The 19962-nt window shown below is 58.5% G+C and overlaps 9 protein-coding genes across 9 annotated transcripts; 4 read left to right on the top strand and 5 right to left on the bottom strand.

The window, feature by feature from the left end:
- Positions 1-396: 396 nt before the first annotated feature.
- On the bottom strand, positions 397-1387 carry GGTG_03062 (hypothetical protein; the record flags this gene model as incomplete). The annotated part of the gene is made up of 3 exons (XM_009220840.1): positions 397-1129; positions 1187-1227; positions 1337-1387. The coding sequence occupies 3 exons, from the start codon at positions 1385-1387 to the stop codon at positions 397-399; spliced, it is 825 nt and encodes a 274-aa protein (XP_009219104.1).
- Positions 1388-2140: 753 nt separating this feature from the next.
- Positions 2141-2924, bottom strand: GGTG_03061 (hypothetical protein). The gene is made up of 3 exons (XM_009220839.1): positions 2764-2924; positions 2487-2614; positions 2141-2384 (listed from the first exon to the last, which is right to left on the bottom strand). The coding sequence occupies exons 1-3, from the start codon at positions 2809-2811 to the stop codon at positions 2345-2347; spliced, it is 216 nt and encodes a 71-aa protein (XP_009219103.1). The 5' UTR covers positions 2812-2924; the 3' UTR covers positions 2141-2344.
- Positions 2925-3052: 128 nt separating this feature from the next.
- Positions 3053-4803, top strand: GGTG_03060 (hypothetical protein). Its single transcript, XM_009220838.1, has 3 exons — positions 3053-3545; positions 3622-4221; positions 4305-4803. The coding sequence occupies exons 1-3, from the start codon at positions 3334-3336 to the stop codon at positions 4375-4377; spliced, it is 885 nt and encodes a 294-aa protein (XP_009219102.1). The 5' UTR covers positions 3053-3333; the 3' UTR covers positions 4378-4803.
- On the bottom strand, positions 4251-7686 carry GGTG_03059 (AN1-type zinc finger protein 1). Its single transcript, XM_009220837.1, has one exon. The coding sequence runs from the start codon at positions 6011-6013 to the stop codon at positions 4766-4768; it is 1248 nt and encodes a 415-aa protein (XP_009219101.1). The 5' UTR covers positions 6014-7686; the 3' UTR covers positions 4251-4765.
- Positions 6620-7899, top strand: GGTG_03058 (hypothetical protein). The gene is made up of 2 exons (XM_009220836.1): positions 6620-6910; positions 7012-7899. Exons 1-2 carry the CDS (start codon positions 6821-6823, stop codon positions 7792-7794), a joined length of 873 nt encoding a protein of 290 aa, XP_009219100.1. The 5' UTR covers positions 6620-6820; the 3' UTR covers positions 7795-7899.
- Positions 7656-9449, bottom strand: GGTG_03057 (chorismate mutase). Its single transcript, XM_009220835.1, has 2 exons — positions 8748-9449; positions 7656-8673 (listed from the first exon to the last, which is right to left on the bottom strand). Exons 1-2 carry the CDS (start codon positions 8867-8869, stop codon positions 7956-7958), a joined length of 840 nt encoding a protein of 279 aa, XP_009219099.1. The 5' UTR covers positions 8870-9449; the 3' UTR covers positions 7656-7955.
- A 138-nt stretch (positions 9450-9587) lies between these two features.
- GGTG_03056 (mitochondrial division protein 1) lies at positions 9588-12493 on the top strand. The gene is made up of 4 exons (XM_009220834.1): positions 9588-9857; positions 9971-10580; positions 10736-11763; positions 11863-12493. Exons 1-4 carry the CDS (start codon positions 9786-9788, stop codon positions 12139-12141), a joined length of 1989 nt encoding a protein of 662 aa, XP_009219098.1. The 5' UTR covers positions 9588-9785; the 3' UTR covers positions 12142-12493.
- Positions 12494-13083: 590 nt separating this feature from the next.
- On the top strand, positions 13084-15401 carry GGTG_03055 (norsolorinic acid reductase). Its single transcript, XM_009220833.1, has 7 exons — positions 13084-13467; positions 13550-13553; positions 13671-13766; positions 13840-13985; positions 14076-14321; positions 14409-14621; positions 14708-15401. The coding sequence occupies exons 1-7, from the start codon at positions 13267-13269 to the stop codon at positions 14945-14947; spliced, it is 1146 nt and encodes a 381-aa protein (XP_009219097.1). The 5' UTR covers positions 13084-13266; the 3' UTR covers positions 14948-15401.
- GGTG_03054 (quinate repressor) lies at positions 15292-19890 on the bottom strand (the record flags this gene model as incomplete). Its single annotated transcript, XM_009220832.1, has 6 exons — positions 15292-16209; positions 16302-16706; positions 17284-17310; positions 17432-17606; positions 17686-18032; positions 18087-19890. The coding sequence occupies 6 exons, from the start codon at positions 19888-19890 to the stop codon at positions 15566-15568; spliced, it is 3402 nt and encodes a 1133-aa protein (XP_009219096.1). The 3' UTR covers positions 15292-15565.
- Positions 19891-19962: the final 72 nt, after the last annotated feature.

Here is a 19962-nt window from a genome sequence, read left to right as displayed (position 1 = left end):
GTGTATGTGTGTGTGTGCGTGTGTGTGTGTGTGTGTGTGTGTGCGTGTGTGTGTGTGTGTGTGTGTGTGTGTGTGTGTGTGTGTGTGTGTGTGTGTGTGTGTGTATATATGTGTGTGCTTGCTCACCTCCAATTTCTATTACCCCGAGAAGGCTGCCTCCCGAGTTCCAGACCTCGAGGCCGTCGGCGCATCCAGCAAACACGTTGCCGAGGGCGTCACACTTGACGCCCATTGGGATGCCGCGTAACGCATAGGCAAACACACGCCTGTTGGCCAGGAAGGGCGATCCGGACCGTTCCAGGACGTCGTATGCATAAATCGTCGCCACACTTTGGGCGTCCAGTACCCAGTCAGCCGTGCAAGACACATCCGGCAAGGAGACACAGCGGAACGTGCTTACCGTGTAGCGTCCTGGTTCCCGTCACCGTGCACGGCATCCGTGTCGGTGATGTACAGAGTCCCCCCGTCCGGGCTGAAGGCCAGGCAGGTCGGCCGCCCAAGCCCGTCGGCCACGACCCTCAGGTCGGCCGAGTCGCGCGAGGCGAGGCGGTAGACGTGACACGGCATCTGCGGCTTCTTGCGGAAGTCCTGCTCGAACCCGTGGCAGGGGTCGGTGAACCAGAGGCCGCCGTCCGGGGCGACAGCCACGTCGTGGACCGAGTTGAAGTCGCGGCCGTAGTACGACGTCACCAGCGGGATAGGGGGCTTGCCGCGCGCCATGTAGAAGACGCCCGAGGGCTGGTCCGCCGCGAGGCTGCCCTGGGCGCACAGGAGCATGCCCGACTCGAACTGGGCGCCGCCGGCCGGCATGGCCATGGCCGCGGGGGACCGGAGCTTGGCCCACTCCACGCCCGTGACGTGGCCGCTGTCTGGGTCCCGCTGCAGGCGGACCTTGGAGATGAGGATGACGGGGAGCTGTGATGAGCTCGTGGACTGGAGGAGGTTGGAGGTCAGGTACAGCTCCTCGAAGGCGGGCAGGTAGACTGCCGCCTCGTGGAAGAACGGGTTCCTGGATGTTTCTAGGGATGATAGTAGTAGAGAGTGGGTGGGATTCGTTCCAGTAATGTCGGACAAGTCAGGATGGTGCTGAACTATGGACACCTCGGATGAGGGTCGCGGCTCTGGCGATCTGCTCGGCGCATCTAGTTAGCCAGGTCCTCCTAAGAGCGGCGCTGGGTTGAATTACTTGAGCGCCTCATCTCGCTTTCGGGGACGGAGGTCGGCGACCTGCAATACGTGGATCGTGTAAGCACATGTTTGCACTGGACTGTTGCACGCCACCTAGGAGTCGCATCTAGGGAGCTGGCTGATAGGCGGGTAGCTGTGTCCCTCATACCCTAACCGGCGTCCTTTCCAAGGTAACCTCAAAGCGCGACGATGCGGCCATCGGACCGGCGCGAGTGAGAGCTTACCCGACACAAGCACTCGTGTCGGCAGCTCGCGTTTTTGGGCGATGCGTCGCGTCGCAGCTCGATTGGCGATGCTCACTGTCATCAACGATGGCTGTTGCGGGGTAAATGAAGGGATGTAGATAGCTGAGATGCAAACCCAGGCACCAGCGGAATCTTGGTTCGTTTTCAGTCTCCAATGAGCTGACCGGGAACCACGAAGTCCTCCAAGCCCACGGTAAAGAGAAGGGCAAGCGATGGTGCATGTGCCTGATTGTTCCCGACTTGATCGCTCTCGTGAAGCAGCCGCGGAACCTGCCGCCCGCCCAGGTCCTCGACAAACAAGAACATCCTCCCTTGGCTGTCGCAGCCCTGCTCCCATTGTTACCCCAGCCATGCTGACGATGCAAATCAGATTATAGCGCGCGAACGAAGGGCGACAGGCTGCACGGTACTTGGTCGCCGAGGTTACATCTTTAATTTTTCTCCTTTCCTGAAGGAACAAGTGACAGATGGATGGTTGCTGCATGAGCCAAACTGTTTGGTTGCCTTGCATCGCCCTGTTTCACCCAGCATCCAATCCCTTTCGGGGATTCGTCGGGTCTCCCGGCTATAATCAGTGTCTAACTGGCGGGCCGGCAAGAAGCGCGAGAGAGGGCTGGCAAAATGGTGCCCCTGCCAGCTCTGCAAGTACCATCCGTTGGCCATGTCAATGCCAAAAACAAACCCCTCGAAACATCCATTACACCTGTCGATGTCAAATTCGGAGATAGTATGCATTTCTGTCAATAGGGGCTCATGATAGTGAACTCGGTGGATTTACGGCAAAGAGGAGTGGCACATCTTGACCAGATAACCGCTTTACCTATCAATGTACACAAGCCAGGCTGGCTATAATGCCCCACGCTGCTCTAGCATTGCTCTCGCGGCCATTGTCCTTTTTTCTTTTCTCTTCTCTAGTGTTTCGATGCCTTCTCCTCGCTCTCAAGGAACTTCCTGTGAAATTGCGCACCCTTCGTCAACGAAACTGTCAGGCATATACATGCCATACCATACTGGCCCAAGAGCCTAGTGGCGGCCAAGAGAGTAGGGACGCACTTGATGAAATCAGCCTCGTCGGGCGAGGATGCGTTTATCGGGGGAGTCTGGACGCCAGCCTTCTTGCTGCCGCCGCTCAGGGCCAGGAAGGAGCCGCCGAACATGGCACCCAGGACACCAATAGCCAGCTGTGGAGAACCAGAGAAGTCAGCCAAGCGCACTCAATGGCCTGTGGAGGCGCTGCTGACGGCGCCGGCGTGCGCCGTCGTTCCGAGGAGGCTTTCATGTTCGGGTCTGCGGAACGGGGCGGCAGGCTCTGTCAAGGGGGCGAACGCACGTGGTGGGAGCCGACCTGGCGGCCGAAGATCGAGTAGTAGGCGACCATCTTCAATTCTGACCGGGGATCGGAGCTGCTGGCGAAGAATTGGTCGGCGTTTGGCGAGGTGGATGATTTTGGCCGGGGATCTTGCGTTCGAAAGATGCTGGCACGAAAACGTTACGCCGCACCAGAGCTCCGGCTCCACACAGGCACGCCCGACTTGTTGGCCTCAGGCCGAAGTATATTTGCTGCGGGTTGGCCGCACGGACCAAAAGCACAACCTCTGCTCCACGCGCGGCCGGGATGAACGCCATCCCCTCACTCGGGCAAATGCGCATCAGCTTTCCGCGCGTGACGTAGTGCGGGACGGACTCCATTTCGAGGCCATCATCAATCCGAAGATCCGACTTTGCGCTCTTGACACGCCCATCTAAAGCTACAGCAGAATTACCCTCGACCTGTCGACTCGGAGTTGTCAAATCAAGTAGCTTCAAGCTTGATCACAGCTTAATCCTTGCCGTCAGCCATCGCGATAGCCTTCCACTCTTCGGCTAGCTTTACACACGCCGATAAATCACACATTGTGCAATGTTCTGGTCCAAGGGTCCCGACAAACCCTCTGACAAGTCAGATGCCGCATCAACATCAAAAGCAGCAGACACATCCAAAGATGGCGCCCGCAAAACCCCGTTCGACGCCGACAAGCTCCCCGACAGGCAGAAGCTCTCGCCGTCGCTGCAGAAGATTGTAGACAAAGCGGACAAGGATGACTCCATCTACGATCAGCTGGTGGACGGCTAGTACGGATACCATGGACTTTACTCGGCTTCTTCACTCTGGCATGAGACTAACATCTTGGCTGGATCCGTCCCGCAGTGCTCCGGATTCGACCGATTCTAACATCCGCTACGCCGGATACGCCGCCCGCCTCCGCACGATAATGCTCTCGGCTCACCGATACGTTGCCTACACATCAGACATCGGCGAGTCCTTCCGACCTGTGGCACACCCCTACCTGATCAAGGGGGCCTACGGCGTGTCCTGGCTCTACATACTCGGCGACGTATCACACGAAGGCTACAAGTCATACTGGCACAATCAGCGCACGCGCAACCCGCAAATAACCCTTACGGCTACCCAGCAGCGCATTCTAGGCTCCGACGCGACCGCCCCGAAGGCATCCGACTTGAAGCCGGGGACGGTCACGCCGCTCGAGGATTACCGTACCGTCATGGCCCAGCGCGCAATCTTCCAGAGCCTTGCGAGCATGGGGCTACCCGCATTCACCATACACAGCGTGGTTAGGTATTCTGGCAAGGCCATGAAGAACCTCAAGAACAAGACGATAAGGACTTGGGGACCCATAGGGCTGGGACTCAGCGTGGTGCCCTTCCTTCCATCTCTTTTCGATCACCCCGTCGAGAATGCTGTGGAGTGGACCTTTCACAAGGGATTCGAGACCTTTGGTGGTCACAAGTACGTCTGGTCACGATCAACACCTGAAATATGCAATTCGTGCTCTGCTGTGATTGTATGCTGACACATAGTATGTACTATAGGAGCGTTGGAGATGCTCCCGCGACCGGCAGGGAAAGTCAACTCAACAAACCTCCCAAGGAGAAGGAGCTCTAAAAGGGTGTCGATGCACGTAGGAAACGGTAGGATGGCGAGAGCCATGTATGTATGTATGATACCCACAACTCTATGAACAATTTCATCTCTCCGCCTGTGTCTTGGCCGTTTCTATCACGTTTAGGACCGCTCCCCCAACCATGCATGCATTGTCTTCCCTAGGGTAACTCGGCTGTTTAATCGCGATTCGCACGCTCAAACATGCAATGGTATTGTAATTCGATTCAAGCCAAAACTCCCATAGATGCAATGGCTATGCCCTCCATATACACTGTATCATACTCAAAAACAAGGGGCAGAGTGGACGTGTGTAGATGGTATTTGGATGTACAAAAAAAGATGATGCATGGAAAATACAAAGGAGAAATGACGAGGTCGAGATAGGCAATTACATCTCTATCAGGCTTGGCGGCGGGCCGACCCCTCGGAGGAGGACGATGGTATTGCCGCTGACAAGCGACTGGCCAATCTTCTCGTTGAACTCGAGGATGCGGCCGCCCTCGACATGGAAGACGCGCAGCTTGTCCTCCTCGGCCGAGGAGCTGTTGTTGATGTTCTCGACCTGCAGGCTCTTGGCGGCGGCGTCGAGGACGCGGCCGACGACCCAGTCCTTGTTGTAGAAGAACTGGCCCTTTGACAGCTTGGCGACCGTGGTCTCGGCCTCGGCCTCGACGAAGAGGTACACGCGCTTCTCGGGCGCCAGCTTGTCGTCGCCCCTTGCCGTCTTCTTGAGGTTGCTGACAGCGGCGGCGCGCTGGGCGGCGCTCGACGGCTTGGGCTTGGGCAGCGCGCGCCCGGCCTGCTCCTTCTTGGCGGCGCCCCAGGCGCGGAGGCGGCTGAGGGCCGACCTGGCCTTGGACGCGGCCGCGTCGAGCTGCACCTGGGCCGGGCGGGCGCCGAGCGGCACCAGGTTCTTGCAGTTGTGGTCCTCCTTGAGCCGGTGCTTGAGGCAGTAGTCGCGGTTGCAGTTGGCGCAGTGCACCCCCGGGACCAGGCCCGTCCCCACCACCGTCTTGCACGCGGGCGAGGCGCACGGCTTCTGCGTCACGCTGTCGCGCAGCATGCGGCCCTCGCCCGCCGACGGGCGCGCGAGCGAGGCCTGGCGTCTCCGCTCGGCCCACGCGCCCTCTTGCGCGCACTTGTGCGCCGTCTCGGTGCGGTGGTCGAGGCAGAAGGTCTTGCGGCACGACTGGCAGAGGAAGGGGAGGAAGTCGAGCTGGTTGCAGTACTCGGCCTCGCAGTGGTGGCCGATGAGTTCGACGTCGGCCATGGAGCCGCCGCCGCCGCCGCCTTTGCTGTTGCGGGCCATTTCGACGTACGAGGTGTCTTCACTCGAGGCGGGTGTGTTGGACTGTGATGAGCTGGCCATCTTGGCGACGTTTCCCGGCCAAGGGCGGGCGCGATGGGAGGTTTTATAAGAGGGGGCGTTGTGTTTGTTTTTAGGAGAATGCAACGCGTGCTCTTTCGGGTGGCGGCAACTAGGCTGTTCGTCTTCGTGTCTCGTGGGAGGCGTTTCGGGAGCCTTGTTGAAGGTAGAAGGTTGTTGCGCAGGACTCAGGCAGCCATTTGGATGTCGTGGTCTCCTCCGCGCGGTCTCGGCGTCTCGGCTCACCAGTCTCCAAGGGTGCATCCACATCTAAGGCTGATGCGTCACTGTGGCGCCTGGAACTTAGCGTCGCAGCTAATATTAGCACAAACGACCCCTAGATCCCCCACTCATCGCTAGATTCATCTCGAACCACCTCGATGGGTTGATTAGTCTTGACTCTGGATTTCTCAGCTCCGGCTTCCAACCTTCGCACATAGGCATCGTTTCTGGACACTTCAAGAGTTAATTTATTGACATCGACATTGAGGTTCGCCCTGGCTGTTCGAGTCAGGACTCCAGGTGGTTCAATATCACGTCCAGTCGTCTTCCCTCATCTGCATACCATATACACCTGTTCGCTAGTATTATGACCACTTCACGGATTGCAGTTAGAAAAAGGGGAAACAATAATATCGCGACACGATCTGGGGGTCACGTATCCCCAAGTTCGTTCGACGTAGGACGACTTGCCCAAACAGACGGCAGTTACACTTGCTTGATGCCAACGGCAGACTGTGCTTCCTAGTAAACGAAAGCACTGTTTAATGATCACGGAATCATGGCTGAGTAACCCGTGATTCACACATCCCTCCGCTGCTGATGACGCTGAACGGACCGGCTTTAAAAGCTGTGCGTCAGTCGGGATCGCTACCGAGGGGATGGGGCGGGGCGGGGCGCTAGCTGTGGAACGGTGTCGCGCAGATTTCATTGGCGTTGAGGGGCATTTCTGGAGCTTGCAGTTTGCGCCGAGGAAAAAAAAGTTTGGCCTCTCTTGCGCGTCAAGAGTTGGTAGTCCGAACACGTTCTGGCCGATACCTAGAGACAACCCTCCGACTTCTCAGGTTCACAGACACAATGGCGAAGAAGCGCGCAAGAGAAGCCGACGGCCAGCCGGTCGAAAAGTGCAATCCCGACCAAATGGACGGGGATAGCGAAGACGACGATGTAAATACGCGGCGCGCAAACTCGAAAAAAAAAAGGGGGAATCGCATGATGACCCCTGGGGGCCCGTGGATCGCTAACGCTGGAAACCCCGCGTCGCATAGGATTTCGATGTCGTAAACGTCGACTTCGAGTGGTTCAACTTCGACCCCGAAATCGACTTCCACGGCGTCAAGGCGCTGCTGCGCCAGCTCTTCGACGTCGACTCGCAGCTGTTCGACTTCTCGGCGCTAGCCGACCTCATCCTGGCCCAGCGCACCATCGGCTCGACCGTCAAGGTCGACGGCAAGGAGACGGACGCGTACGCCTTCCTGACGGCGGTCAACCTGCACGAGCACAGGGAAAAGCCGCCCGTGGCGGCGCTCGTCAAGTACGTCTCCGAGAAGGCGCAGGCCGGCGGCAACAAGGCCCTGGCCGCGGCGGTGCCCGGCCTCCTCAGCTCCGGCAAGCACGTCGGGCTCATCCTGGCGGACCGCCTGATCAACATGCCCTCCGAGATCGTGCCGCCCATGTACAGGCTGCTGGTGGACGAGATCGAGGCGGCGGTGGAGGACAAGGAGCCGTACGAGTTCTCCCACTATCTCATCATATCCAAGACCTACACCGAGGTGGAGTCGAACCTGGAGATCGAGACGGAGCGCAAGAAGAAGAAGGCCAAGGAGGAGGCACCCTTCTTCTACTTCCACGCCGAAGACGAGGTGCTCCAGAAGCACGCCCTGGTATACGGGAGCTTCCCATACTCGCGGGCGGACGAGGCCGTGGCGGACAGCAAGAGGGCGTTCCAGGAGATGGGGGTCAAGTCGCAGGGACACATGATTTTGATTGAGGCGGTCAAGTTCGAGGGGGCAGTCAAGGCCATCAGCGATTACTTGAGCCCGCCTTTGTGAGCGTGGGCTATAAGTGTAATGAAGAAAAAAACCATGGCGAAAATTCGCGCGTATAAGCGTGGGACAAGCGCATGATCTAATTCTTGTTTTGTTTTACCCTTCCCGCTTGGAATTCCCTTGCCCCTAGCCGTCGCTCAGCTAGTGCCGCCGCCCGGAGCGTTTCATTCCAGCCTCTGCATGAGGTATTCAACCTCGACCTCTTTGGTCAGAGGAATGACAAAGTCCTTGTACATGGCGACGACGGCGTCGACATTGATTTTGTTGGGGATATCGCTTTGCGGGGTGCTGGGATCCCTGCCGTAGGTTTCGGCCTTGAGCCTGAGCCGCTCGAGGACCTGCTTTTCGACGGCCTCGTTGGTGATGGCACGGCCGATGCCGTCGCGGTCGCAGGCCTTTATGAGGGCCGTGAACCTGTCCTGCTCCTTAAGAAACTTGGACTCGGCCACAAACTTCCCAAAGTGGATTCTCCGCGACAGCGACTGCAGGCAGGCGATGTCCTCAGTGGCCGTGGAGCCGTAGTTCTCCTGCTGGGGGCCCCTGTCGTCGTGGCCAAAGTCGGAGCAGACGGCGGGCAGGAACTTCTCGGTGTAGAACTCCTTGATCTTTGGGTTGACGTTGACGTCATTGGGATGCAGGATCTTGGGGTAGTTCAACGACGGCAGTATCGGCTCCTGGAGGGCGTCTGGGAAGAAGGGATACTCGTCGGGCGACTTGTAGCGGCGGATGCGCGATGACAGCGCCTCCTGCTCGCGGAGGTACCATTCCATGAAGCTCAGGGTGCTGTTGGGGATCTCGACGGCCCCGGGCACGTAGATGTTCCGGTTGAGCGGGAACTGGACCCGCTCGATGAGATGGAAGGTGATGGTGTCCTCCAGCCGGCTGCGAAGAAGGGCGGATGAGCACGTGTGAGCGGTCGGGCTCCCATTGTCTTGGAAATACACGGCTCTACTCACATGAGCTGGAACCGGATCCGGTTTAGATCCAGCGCCGAGGTGGCGTCTGACAGGTCGATCAAAGAGTCCATTGCAAGAGTTGAGAGGGCTAATATGACTGGAGTTAGGATATGTCTAAACATGGTCGTTTGGAGACTGATAGCGGGTGGGGGTAGCAATATGGGGCCAAGATATCATCAATATGGAGTCTGAGAGTCAGACTAACCTGGACCCCGCGCCCGAAAACGGAGGGGGCTGGAGGCTTTAAATAGGGACGACTTCAAGTGACTTTGACCGCTCTGTCGAGTTTGTGCCTATCCGGTCGAGTCAGGGCTTTGGGGGTTTCTTGTGGTTGCGACTGTGAGACTTTTTCTCTGCTGGCCTGGTCCAAGGCGGGTGAGAAGACCGCCTTACGTGGGAGCCGGCCGATATTGGTCGAATCATGGGCTCACTACAGAAAGGATGTACTAGTAAGCCCGCGATTGCTTCCCGGCTTCTTTTTTCTCATCTGGGTATCCATGGCGGTTTGGAAGCCGCTGCTCTTCGCTGGCTCGACGGTTGTCATCCTGCCAGCCTTGTTACACTAAATAAGTCTGTACCAGGGAGCCTCATGATACTCAATATCCAGCTACCTGCTGATCGTTCTGTTGTGGTGTAATTTGATGCAATCGAGCACGTCTTTAAATTCGCCTCCGAGCGGCGGCCCAGCTTGGACGGGGGGGCGCCAGACTCCAGTGCGACACGACACCGAACACCGCAATCGCGGGCGGGCAGCATTCCCCACCTCTCTAGCCCACACCCACGGCTACACGCAGCCAATCACGTTGGCCGAGACAGCTCGCCTGCGTCAATTCAGGTGGAAGAAGCCGCAGGGCGGAGCTCGGGGTGGGAAATATTCGAGCAAGAAGCCTGCTCCTTGCCTTACCTTTTTTTTTCAGTCGGCCCTCATGCGCAACATTTTAATACCCCCGGCAGCCCACCAATTGCCCTCAGCACCGCGGCTCCCTTGTTGCGCCGTGCGCGGTCTGGAGCCCTGACTGCACCAGCTGCTCCTCCCCCATGGCGTCTCCCGACGACGAAATACCCTTCAACGATGACCTCGCGCACGAGGATGAGGGCTCCATCCTCTCGGTAGGTCGCCACTGCCTGCGCGGCGACGAGAAAAGCTTCAAGCCGCCGCCGTGGATGTGCCCCTTGCTGTCGCTTGCGCTAGTCCCTAACTTTTTTCTGCCCCTCTGCGCCAGCCCCGGGGACTGGAGGCCTTTGGCCGCAAGGTGACGAGCACTGCGAGCCACCTCATAAGGCCCTCCAACTCGGACCCCACGACGAGCTCAAGTTACCAGAGTACCATGACCGAGGTCGTCCAGAAGCATCTGCGACGGCCAGATCTTCAGCGCAGCATGTTCTCCATGGCGCGGACCACCCCCTCCGATCTGGTGCGGTCCAAGCTCTCAACCAAGGAGATCCAGCACCGCGCGCTTGCCCACGTCCCCGACGAGCTGCTGGACAACATCCCCGACGATGACAATGACTACTCGCTCTTCCAGGGCTTCCAGGCCACCTTCCCCGAGCTCACCGACGAGGGGAAGAAGCACCGGCGTCGCGTGTCGCGGGGGAGGAGGCTTCTGGATGAGGCCCCCGGCACGCCCGAGGGTCCACATGGCCTGCAGAAGCTGCGCAAGGAGCGCGCGGCGATGGCTCACGAGCTGGAGATGCTCGGGATCCGTAAGAGCATGGCCAGTTGCGAGATCCGCGAGATCGACACCAAAATCTCCAACCTGTACGGCATGCGAAAAATAATACTAGATCGTCTCGCCGTGCTGGAGCAAGAAGAGACGATACTAGAGCACGACCGTAAATTCCCCCCTGCTCGGCCCCTCACTTTTCGCGCTTCTCCTGTTTCTTGTCCAGTTTTTCTCTTTGCTTTTCTCTTCTTGGCTTCTTTCCTCGACCTGTTCTGCATTGCGGCGAAGGCCAGGCCCGCTAACATATCCATGTTCTCCGCGTAGTCATGGAGGTCGAGACGCGGGTTGAAGATGCACAGGAACTCGTGGATGAAGCCGAGTCATTAGCGGGAAGCGTAGCTCGACATCTGGACGATGATCTGGTGCTAGGCCATGACGGAGACATGGGGTTCATGTCGCAGTCCATCTACGAGAAGATACCGTCGACGGGCACCAGCCCATCCAAGGGCAGGAAGCCCAGAGTGGTCCGCCGAAGGTCCGCGGCTGTCCTGCACGAGCACTTTGAGCCGGGCACCGGGATCCGCGAGCTGAGGGCGCACAACGACCGCATCACCGCTGTGGACTTTGATGCGCCCTTCGGCACGCTGGTGACGGCGGCCATGGACGACTCGATCAAGGTCTGGGATCTCAACGCGGGACGGTGCATCGGCTTGATCGATGGCCACACCGCGTCTGTACGGGCTCTGCAGGTGGTTGACAACTTGCTGGCAACGGGCTCCGCGGACGCGACGGTGCGGCTCTGGGACCTGAGCCGGGCGCACTACGACCCGCACGGAGGCCACTTTGGCGGCAAAGAGGACGACGACGATGAGGCCATGGCATTCGAGAACCCCGACGATCAGCCTGTGGACCCGCCCGCTGGAAGCATGGCCGACTGCCCCGTCGTCACGCTGTCGGCGCACATGGACGAGGTGACGGCGCTGCATTTCAAGGGCAACACGCTTGTTTCCGGATCGGCCGACAAGACGCTTCGTCAGTGGGATCTGGAGAAGGGTCGGTGCGTCCAGACGCTGGACGTTATGTGGGCAGCGGCGCAGGCGTCGTCCGGAGCCAGCGAGGGCAACACATGGCGACAGACGACGCGGTCGCAGGCCGACGCCGCCGACTTTGTGGGTTCTCTGCAAGTGTTTGATGCGGCGCTGGCATGCGGTACGGCAGACGGCATGGTCAGGCTGTGGGACCTGCGGAGCGGCCAGGTGCACCGAAGCCTGGTCGGCCACACGGGCCCCGTGACGTGCCTCCAATTTGACGATGTGCATCTCGTGACTGGCTCGCTGGATAGGAGCATCAGGGTGAGTTTCTGGCCAAGGACCGGCCCCATGACGTCGCCGAGCGACATTTCATACTACTACATGAGAGGGCATATGACTAATCATGCATTGATGACACAGATATGGGATCTGCGCACCGGCTCCATCTACGACGCCTACGCCTATGAGAACGGCATCACCAGCATGATGTTCGATACTAGGCGCATCGTCAGCGCGGCCGGTGAGGACGTGGTCAAAGTGTACGACAAGGCAGAGGGCCGGCAGTGGGACTGCGGCGCGGGCATCAAGGCAGCTGAGGAGCTGAAGAACCCGCCGGCCATCGTTGAGCGCGTCAGGATAAAGGACAGCTACTTGGTGGAGGGTCGCAAGGACGGCATCGTTGGTGTGTGGACCTGCTAGACCTCCCCGGACGGAAGACTCCTGCTCCTTATGCACAACGAACCCTCGCCTGAGCAGGCGGGGTGCTGTCGTTGTGTGCCTAACGTTTGGCACGCCCAGCGTTATGGCCTGTTATATTTACCTCACGGACCTGTACTTATAAGCAAGCCATGGCGAGTGTATGAGACGCGAGAGTTCTGTCCAGTATGACGGAGTATGGTGGCAGTGAGGTGACGTCTTTGATCGTTCGCTGGTGAGTTGGATAAAGGGGTGGTTTCGCCCGGCGGTGATTTTTTATCGCCAACTCAAAGTCAGTAAACCCGGTAGGTAGCTTGGAAGATCGGGAATAAGAAATAGCCGGCTTAAGTGAGGAGTGAGCATCGGATTTAGACAAGTGATAGGATTGGTGCGAGCCAAGCACACGTTTGTTGCCTGTTTGGGTGCCACCATAGCTTCTCGCCAAATGTCATTGGCTCCCTTGCAGAGAAGGTGCGTTCAGGGGATGCCACCTCCAGATAGGTGTACCTACACTAGCCCGCTGCGGCCGAAACAGGAATGATGTTGCCTACTAAAATGCAGTTAACTTTGGGCTGGCGTAACCGAATGATCCATGCACCGGAAGGAGCGTGGGAGCAGTCCGTCCCAGGCTCGTCCAAAAAGAACCGCCCATGCTCAATGGATGCAACTCCATCCCTCGCCTGCGGAAGATCCAGGCCTGGAGATAGCGGATTCTGGACCCCGTAATTCCACCTGCCCTCCTGCAAAGGCACCGGGCCGTCGTCGAAAATACACGAGACGACACATACTTGACGACGTCTGCTCTGCTCTCCACTTTGGACCACTCCAGGCAGTGGGTATTCGGCCTAGGTACCCCGCGCGCGTATATATCCCACGGTTATGGTATCTAGCAGGGACCTGTATAGTCTTCGTCCCCGTCCTTCACACTTGATCCCCATCACATTACTCTTCCCCGGTCCATATCCCCACACATCCCCAAGGCCCTTGAGGTTCGAGGGACCCGCTCGACACCACTCCTCCACCGCCATCAACAACAACAACCACAACAGCAACAACAACAACAATTAGCAGCAAGCTGCCCGCCGCCTCACTATCCCGCCGCCCGCTTCGAGCTGGACAGCCGCAGCCATGCCGCTTAGTAGTGCTATGCCCATGGCGCCGCCGGCCAAGAGCCCTCTGGGACGCTACAGGCTGCTCTCGCCCACCGCCGCCGTCCGGGTCAGCCCGCTGTGTCTCGGCGCCATGAACTTTGGCGACAAGTGGAAGGCCTACATGGGATCTTGCAACCAGGACCAGACGGAGAAGATTCTTGATTTCTTCTATGCCCAGGTGTGTTTTCCTTTCATTTTCCCATGCATAGGATGTGACACATATCTGGCATCTCTGGCATTTGCTAACATGCTCTTTGCAGGGTGGTATGTTCCGGGCCCTCCGGTTTTTTGTTGGAGTCTAGTCTCATGGATGCTGGCCGTGCTCGACGAACGCATAGCCATCTCTAGGACTTATTGCTGACTGGACCCCCTTGTGGCTAGGTAACTTTATCGACACCGCGAACAATTACCAGTTCGAACAGTCCGAGGTCTGGATCGGAGAGTGGATGCAGAAGCGCGGCAACCGGGAACAGATGGGTAGGTTGGACTCCCCTGAGCGTTTCTGTCGTCTGGGGGTTGCTGACAGTGATGTTGCCATGCCGTGTCCTAGTCATCGCCACAAAATACACGTCCAACTTCCGAGCTGGCCAGGGCGGTGTTGAGATCATGGCAAACTCCACCGGCAATAGTACCAAGAGTCTCCGCACCTCGGTTGATGCCAGCTTGAGGAAGCTGCAGACTTCTTATATCGATCTGGTAAGTGGCCTGTCTCTATAAAACGAATAATGCATGCACCTCTTCTCAGGCGCCAATCACTAACCGTGCCATTGTGTTTTCAACATCTAGCTCTACGTGCACTGGTGGGACTACTCGACGTCGATCCCAGAGCTGATGCAGTCCCTCAACCATCTGGTTGCCGAGGGCAAGGTCCTGTACCTGGGCATATCTGACACGCCGGCGTGGGTTGTCAGCAAGGCCAACGAGTACGCGAGGAACCACGGCCTCCGTCAGTTCAGCATCTACCAGGGACGATGGTCGGCTGCTTCGCGCGACTTTGAGCGCGAGATCATCCCCATGGTCCGCGCCGAGGGTGTAAGTTGCAAAACCCGCCACCGGGTCTGTGCGCATCCCCACGGGACATGCCCGAGCAAGAGAAGCTGACGCGCTCCGATTCCCCAGATGGGTCTGGCTCCCTGGGGCAGCCTGGGCGGAGGAAAGTTCAAGACGGAGGAGCAGTGGAAGGCCACGGACGGGCTCAAGGTCCAGGCCAGCGAGGACGACTTCAAGGTGTCCAAGGTGCTGGAGGACGTCGCGAAGCGCAACAACACCATAATCACCTCGGTCGCGCTGGCCTACGTCATGCACAAGGCCCCCTACGTCTTTCCCATTGTTGTGAGTTTTCTTTTTTCTGGCACCGCTCGTAGCTCATCGTCACAGGATCCAACCATGACTGGGATATTCAGCTAAGCAAAACGCAGGGAGGACGCACGGTGGAGCACCTGGCGCAAAACATCGAGGGGCTGTTACTCGAGCTGTCCCCCGAGGACATCGCCGAGATCGAGGGCGCCATCCCCTTTGACCTGGGCTTCCCGCACAACTTCCTCTGGGGCCCCAAGCCCCCGGCCCACTACCAGCAGACCTGGCTCGTCAACATGGGCGGTCAATACGACTACGTCCCAGACTCGCAGCCCATCAAGCCCTTCAAAGGCGGAGAGTAGGGATTCCGCCTTATGAACTCTCGCTGGAGATGGCGAGACAAGGACTACTAGGAGAATCACGACGAGCACGCCCGCAGAAAGAGGCACCACCATCAAACGCGCACGCGGCCAAAGTCGCGCTACTGAAATGAGGGATGCGGTATTAGAGCTTGTTTCTATCAAAAGTCGTTGCTAGTCGTAGCCTGGCTGATTTCTCCATTGAGCCCAGCATCCCCACGCTCGTTTGCACTTGCTCTCCCAACCTAGACCCTATTCTAGAAAACCATTGCTGATGTGGAAGAGATTGCTCTAACCACAAGCAAGAAGAGATGAGGACACAGAAGACTGGTTACTTTTAGAATTAGGTCCTTAACGCCAATATGATTCTTGCCAAAAAGAGTCTATACGCACCCGTCTTAGGAGAGGGCGAAGGGAGCAACAACATATCGCAGAGGGGATGGATGTGAATCACGACAGGTGTGTGATGAGTGGCCGTAATCCTTGTCCTAGTCAACTGTCATGCTCCGATGAGTGAGGTGGATAAAATGGGCAACCGTTTCTGTGCGCTGTTGAGCTTTCGCCAGCAAAGAAGAAAAGCCCCGGCGTCCAAGGTTCCTGCGATGCCAGCGCAAACCCTTCTCAAAGAGTGGTTGAACCCGCATCCTGAGAAGGCCGCGGCAAGCCCGGCCGAAGAGAAAGAGGGTGCGAGCAGTAGAGCGTAGCGGGAGGGCTAGGGCCGGCAGTGTTGACTCCAGTATCGAGTGCGTTTTCTGGCTGGGCAGATTTATTGTGAGCCCGTGGCGACGAGGCACGACCCGGAGAGCGGGGTTTAGGCGCCAGACGGCGGCGGGACCGACCTCGCCGCAGGGACTCGTCCAGATCCGCGTCACGCTCTGCGGCGAAGCCGGGTGCGAGCCTCCGCTTCCTTGGGGTCGCGGCCTCGTAGGGGGCTTGCCAGCCCAGATCGTGGGCGTCCGACTGGGGAGTCAGGTCCAGGAAGCCGACGGCGGCGGCCAGGTCCGAGAGCTTGCGCTTGGAGCCGATGCAGACGCCCAGCGGTCGGGCCTCCTTCCTCGTGAATCCGTCTCCCGGGGACCAGAGGTCCCTACCCTCGCCGGGCCTCTGGAGCACCTTGTAGCCCCTCGGCGAGGTTTTCGTGTAGGGAAGAAAGCGCGGCGCATACTTTGGCTTCTTCGGGGCGCTCGGGGGCGTCGCCGAGGTCGACTTGGGCTCTGTTGCAGGGCCCGGGCCCTCCGCGTCTTCCATCACCTCGTCGTCGAGGTCTTGCCGAAACAGTCAGCTCGGAATCTTGCAGAAACCACCATTCCAGGCTGCGTGGTAGCAAAATCATGGTTGGATTGGGGAATGGACTCACTTTCGGGGGCGAATTCAAGCTCTGCAATAGACATGTGGTCATTAGAGCACGAGGAGGCCTCATCACTTGCATCGTCGCCGCTGTCGTCGCCGCGGCTGCGGCCCCTGTCAACCTGAGAGCTATCGGTACCGCAAGTATCAGCAACTTTGCCACTGCTGTCATTGCTGCTACTCCAGTTGGTGCTGGTGCTTCTCCTCAGAGAGTCTGGAAAGTCCGAGAAGCAGTATTGCTGAAGCTTATGGTTGTCCGCGAGCTCCTGGACGCCTCTCCGGTCGCCGTGGGCTGTCTTCTCAGGCCATGCGCCAAGCATTCTAGTTACGCTCCGGGAGCGAGAGGGACCGGGGCGTAGGGGCTCCCCTGACAGAACGTAGGTGCTCTGTACCCGGCGCAGGGCTTGAAGGAGATCTGGCATGATTGGTGTTTATGTTGTGACGGATTGTCACAGTGTTTCGGCGTGTTGGGTACAGGCGAGCTTGGGAAAGTGATGGCAAGGGAGGTAGCCGTCGCGGTATTGCTGATGGCGTCAATTTTAGGGATTGAACTCGCGAGCTGGAGATCGAGCGAGGTGCGCTTGGAGTGGTGGTGCCCGCAATGGACCTCCCAAGGTGGTCGCTGGATTGTGATTTGAACAAGAGTGAGGTATTAGTTGAGATTCCCGTCACTTTATCACGGCGCGATAGTGCGAAGGTTCAGGCTTGAAAACGAAGGTGAGGTTTGGCGGTGGGAGAAGTGCCTATTTCGGAACTTGCAAGGAGAAAATAGGTACTCTGTAAAGAGGAGGAGGCCGGAGATAACAGGGAGCCTGACCTGTCAAAAGCGCAGAGGCTGGACGTCTGGTCTCGGTGATGGGCAGCTCTTTCCCTTCTGGTTGCACTGCGATCCCAATTTTCAGCTAGTCGCCGAGGCAGGAGGAAGGAGCCAGCGTCCTTGCTGCTGCCAGCAAACAACCTACCCTGAATCGGGTGCGCTCTCACTGACCTACTGTGATTGACTTGGTTTACGTCCCGTGCTTTAAAACACATCACGATTGTAATTTCACTAAAAAATAGTCCCGGATCTGACGAACGACTACTACATATCTCATGAGATTGACGAAAGTTCTCTCCTCTGTTGCTCCCACGTGCTCCTACACACGCTCCTCATTAGCTTCTTGGGAGCCATGCGGCCCGTCATGAGCTCAAATGCCTCGATCGCCATTTCGCTGACCACTTCGAGGCCGTCGACAACCACCCACGACGGGGAGACGGTATGCCTGAACACCTGCATCTGGGCCACAAGGGGAGTGATGAGTGGTTCGTACGCTAGCTGCACCAGAAGAATAGAAACATGTCAGCCTCACTTTTGACCCAAAACACCAAGCCTTGCGATGGGGCTCCTGGCTTACCTCGACGACGACGCCACCAGTGGGGCTGCCCAGCCACTGCCGGGGAACTTCGAAATCGGGCGGAGGCCCGCCGTCTACACTTGTTGCCGGTACGCATGAGATAATTATCGTAGGGGGCTGGTAGGACTGGGGCCAATCCTGCGAGATGGACGAGAGTACATGGCAGACTTGGGTTTGCACGGCTATATTGGACCACATCTTCTTGGTCTGGACGGCATGGTTGAAATGGTCTGCGATCTGGATGGCGTTCTCACGGGTTCTGTTATAGACAAAGATATTGCGACAGCCTAGCTGGATCAAGGCATAGATGGCCGCCCTCGCCATGCCGCCGGCACCAATCACCAGCGCTGTCGTCTTTGAGGGCCGGACGTAGTTTCAGGGACTAATGGCCCGCTTGAGACAGGTCAGGATCGAGCTCCAGTCGGTGTTATCGCCATAGAAGTCGGTGGCGGGACCGGCCTTGTTCCGCGATGTCGGGTGGCTGATGATGCTGTCGGCTTGGCCACGCAGGGGCAGCAACACGTTGACGGCTCCGATTATGCTCGCATGATGGCTCTTAGATTTTAGCTGCGGCATGATGGCCACCTTGAACGGCGCCGCCAGCGACGCGCCGCCAAACGCTGGGGCACGGCTGATCAGGTGCAGCTCCTCCAGTGTTGAGCACGAGAAGGGCTGGAAAGTATGCGGCATCCGAGTGAATTCGTACGCTGCTTGGTGCATGGCCGGCGAGATGGAGTAGGACACATTCCGGCCAAGTACATAAAACTGCAGCGGGTCCAGTAGGAACTGGGTGAAGAGCTGCCCAAAGGTGCTGCGGTAGGTGCACAGGGTGGCCAGATGATCGCTGTTATCCATGCCCGGCGGCTTCACGGGGTTAAGGATGCGGGACTGGTAGGGCGTGCGCGTCCCAAGAACGGAATAGTCGTAGGCGACCAGCGGCGGCTTCGGGTCCGGTACCGTGAGTCGCACCAGCTCCCGGAAGCTGGCAAGCTTCTCGACTGTGCTGTCGCCGGAGCAGAAGCGCACCATTCTGACAATGTCACATCCCAGCCCCTGGGCGCGCAAATAGTTATCGAGCTGGGCCGGGTCTCCCCAAGCGAGTGCGCCCAGGCCGTTGTACCAGAAGTTTCCAATAACCCTGGTCCGACCCCTGTGCTCGAGCACGCGATTGATCAAGGCTGGGCTTCTTTGGAGGTCTAGGCTGATATAGTCGACGTTCAGGCGCAGGCCAAGCTCAAGGAGGTCGGTGTCGACCATATCTCTCTCCTCTGGGGGCCTCCGCCGCTGACCCCTGGGCTTCTCCTCAACATGGTAAATGATTGGGCAGGAAAGCCTCCTGCGGATAAGAGCCACCTGCTTGGCGATAACGTTGGCCATATCCTCAGGCCAGCAGTCTACTATGAACTCGACACAGTCCCCGGCCGCTTCCATGTCGTCCCAGGCGAGCTTCATATGGAGTAACCACGAAAGTCGGAGGCGCAGGGCGTATGAGTACTGTCTGAACTCCGGGGGCAGGGCATTGAGGGCAAAGGGGCTCTCAAGCCACTTGCGTCGCCACCCCTGACCGTGGAGCAGATCCAGGAATGTTGTGAAATCCTCCTTTGCGCTGAGGAGAGTCGAAGAGCTCGCAGAAAGTGCATCCCAGCGGGGCGTCGTCTCCCCAGGTGAGTCGGATCTGCTGCAGAAGGTGTCGTACAGGTTGTAGTATTCGAAGTTGGAGCATCGCCGGTGGCTCTGGTCAGCCTCGAGTAGGAGATGGGCATCAGCACTGTCGAGGAACTCGACCACCCGCTCCCTTTCGCGATGGACGTAGACGACCGGGTTTGTCGCTGTGTACTGGTCCAGAAGGCTCTGGGCCTCGTCGGACAGGCTGGTCATGCCACACACGATGACACAGCCCTTGCGGTTGGTGTCGAGCATTTGCTTGAAGACGCCGGCATTCTTGCGGGCGAAGGCATCCCTGTCGTGCTGCCGGAGGAAGGTGGCGCGGGAGACGCCCGTGAGCTGCTCGAAGCAGTGGTCCTCTACCACCAGGCGGCGCCGGAGGTGCAGGGCGGCGATGAAGCCAAGCGACCTCTTGCCGGCGCCGCGGCTTCCCACCAGGACTATGGAGGCCTCGGGGTTGTATAGGCGCCGGTTCACGGGAGTGGTGCCCTCCACCGGAGCCTGCCCGTCCACCTCGCCAGCCATCGAGAGTGCCGTCATTTTGGGCAGTTGCGATGCCGACCTTGATTTGGCCGACCTTTTCTTGGCTGGCTCCTTGTTGCTTTGTTGCTG

This window comes from Gaeumannomyces tritici, assembly GCF_000145635.1.
Source record: "Gaeumannomyces tritici R3-111a-1 unplaced genomic scaffold supercont2.2, whole genome shotgun sequence".
Taxonomy (NCBI): domain Eukaryota; kingdom Fungi; phylum Ascomycota; class Sordariomycetes; order Magnaporthales; family Magnaporthaceae; genus Gaeumannomyces; species Gaeumannomyces tritici.
The sequence above is the reverse complement of the archived record's forward strand: the minus strand, read 5'-3'. Positions and strand labels throughout refer to the sequence as shown.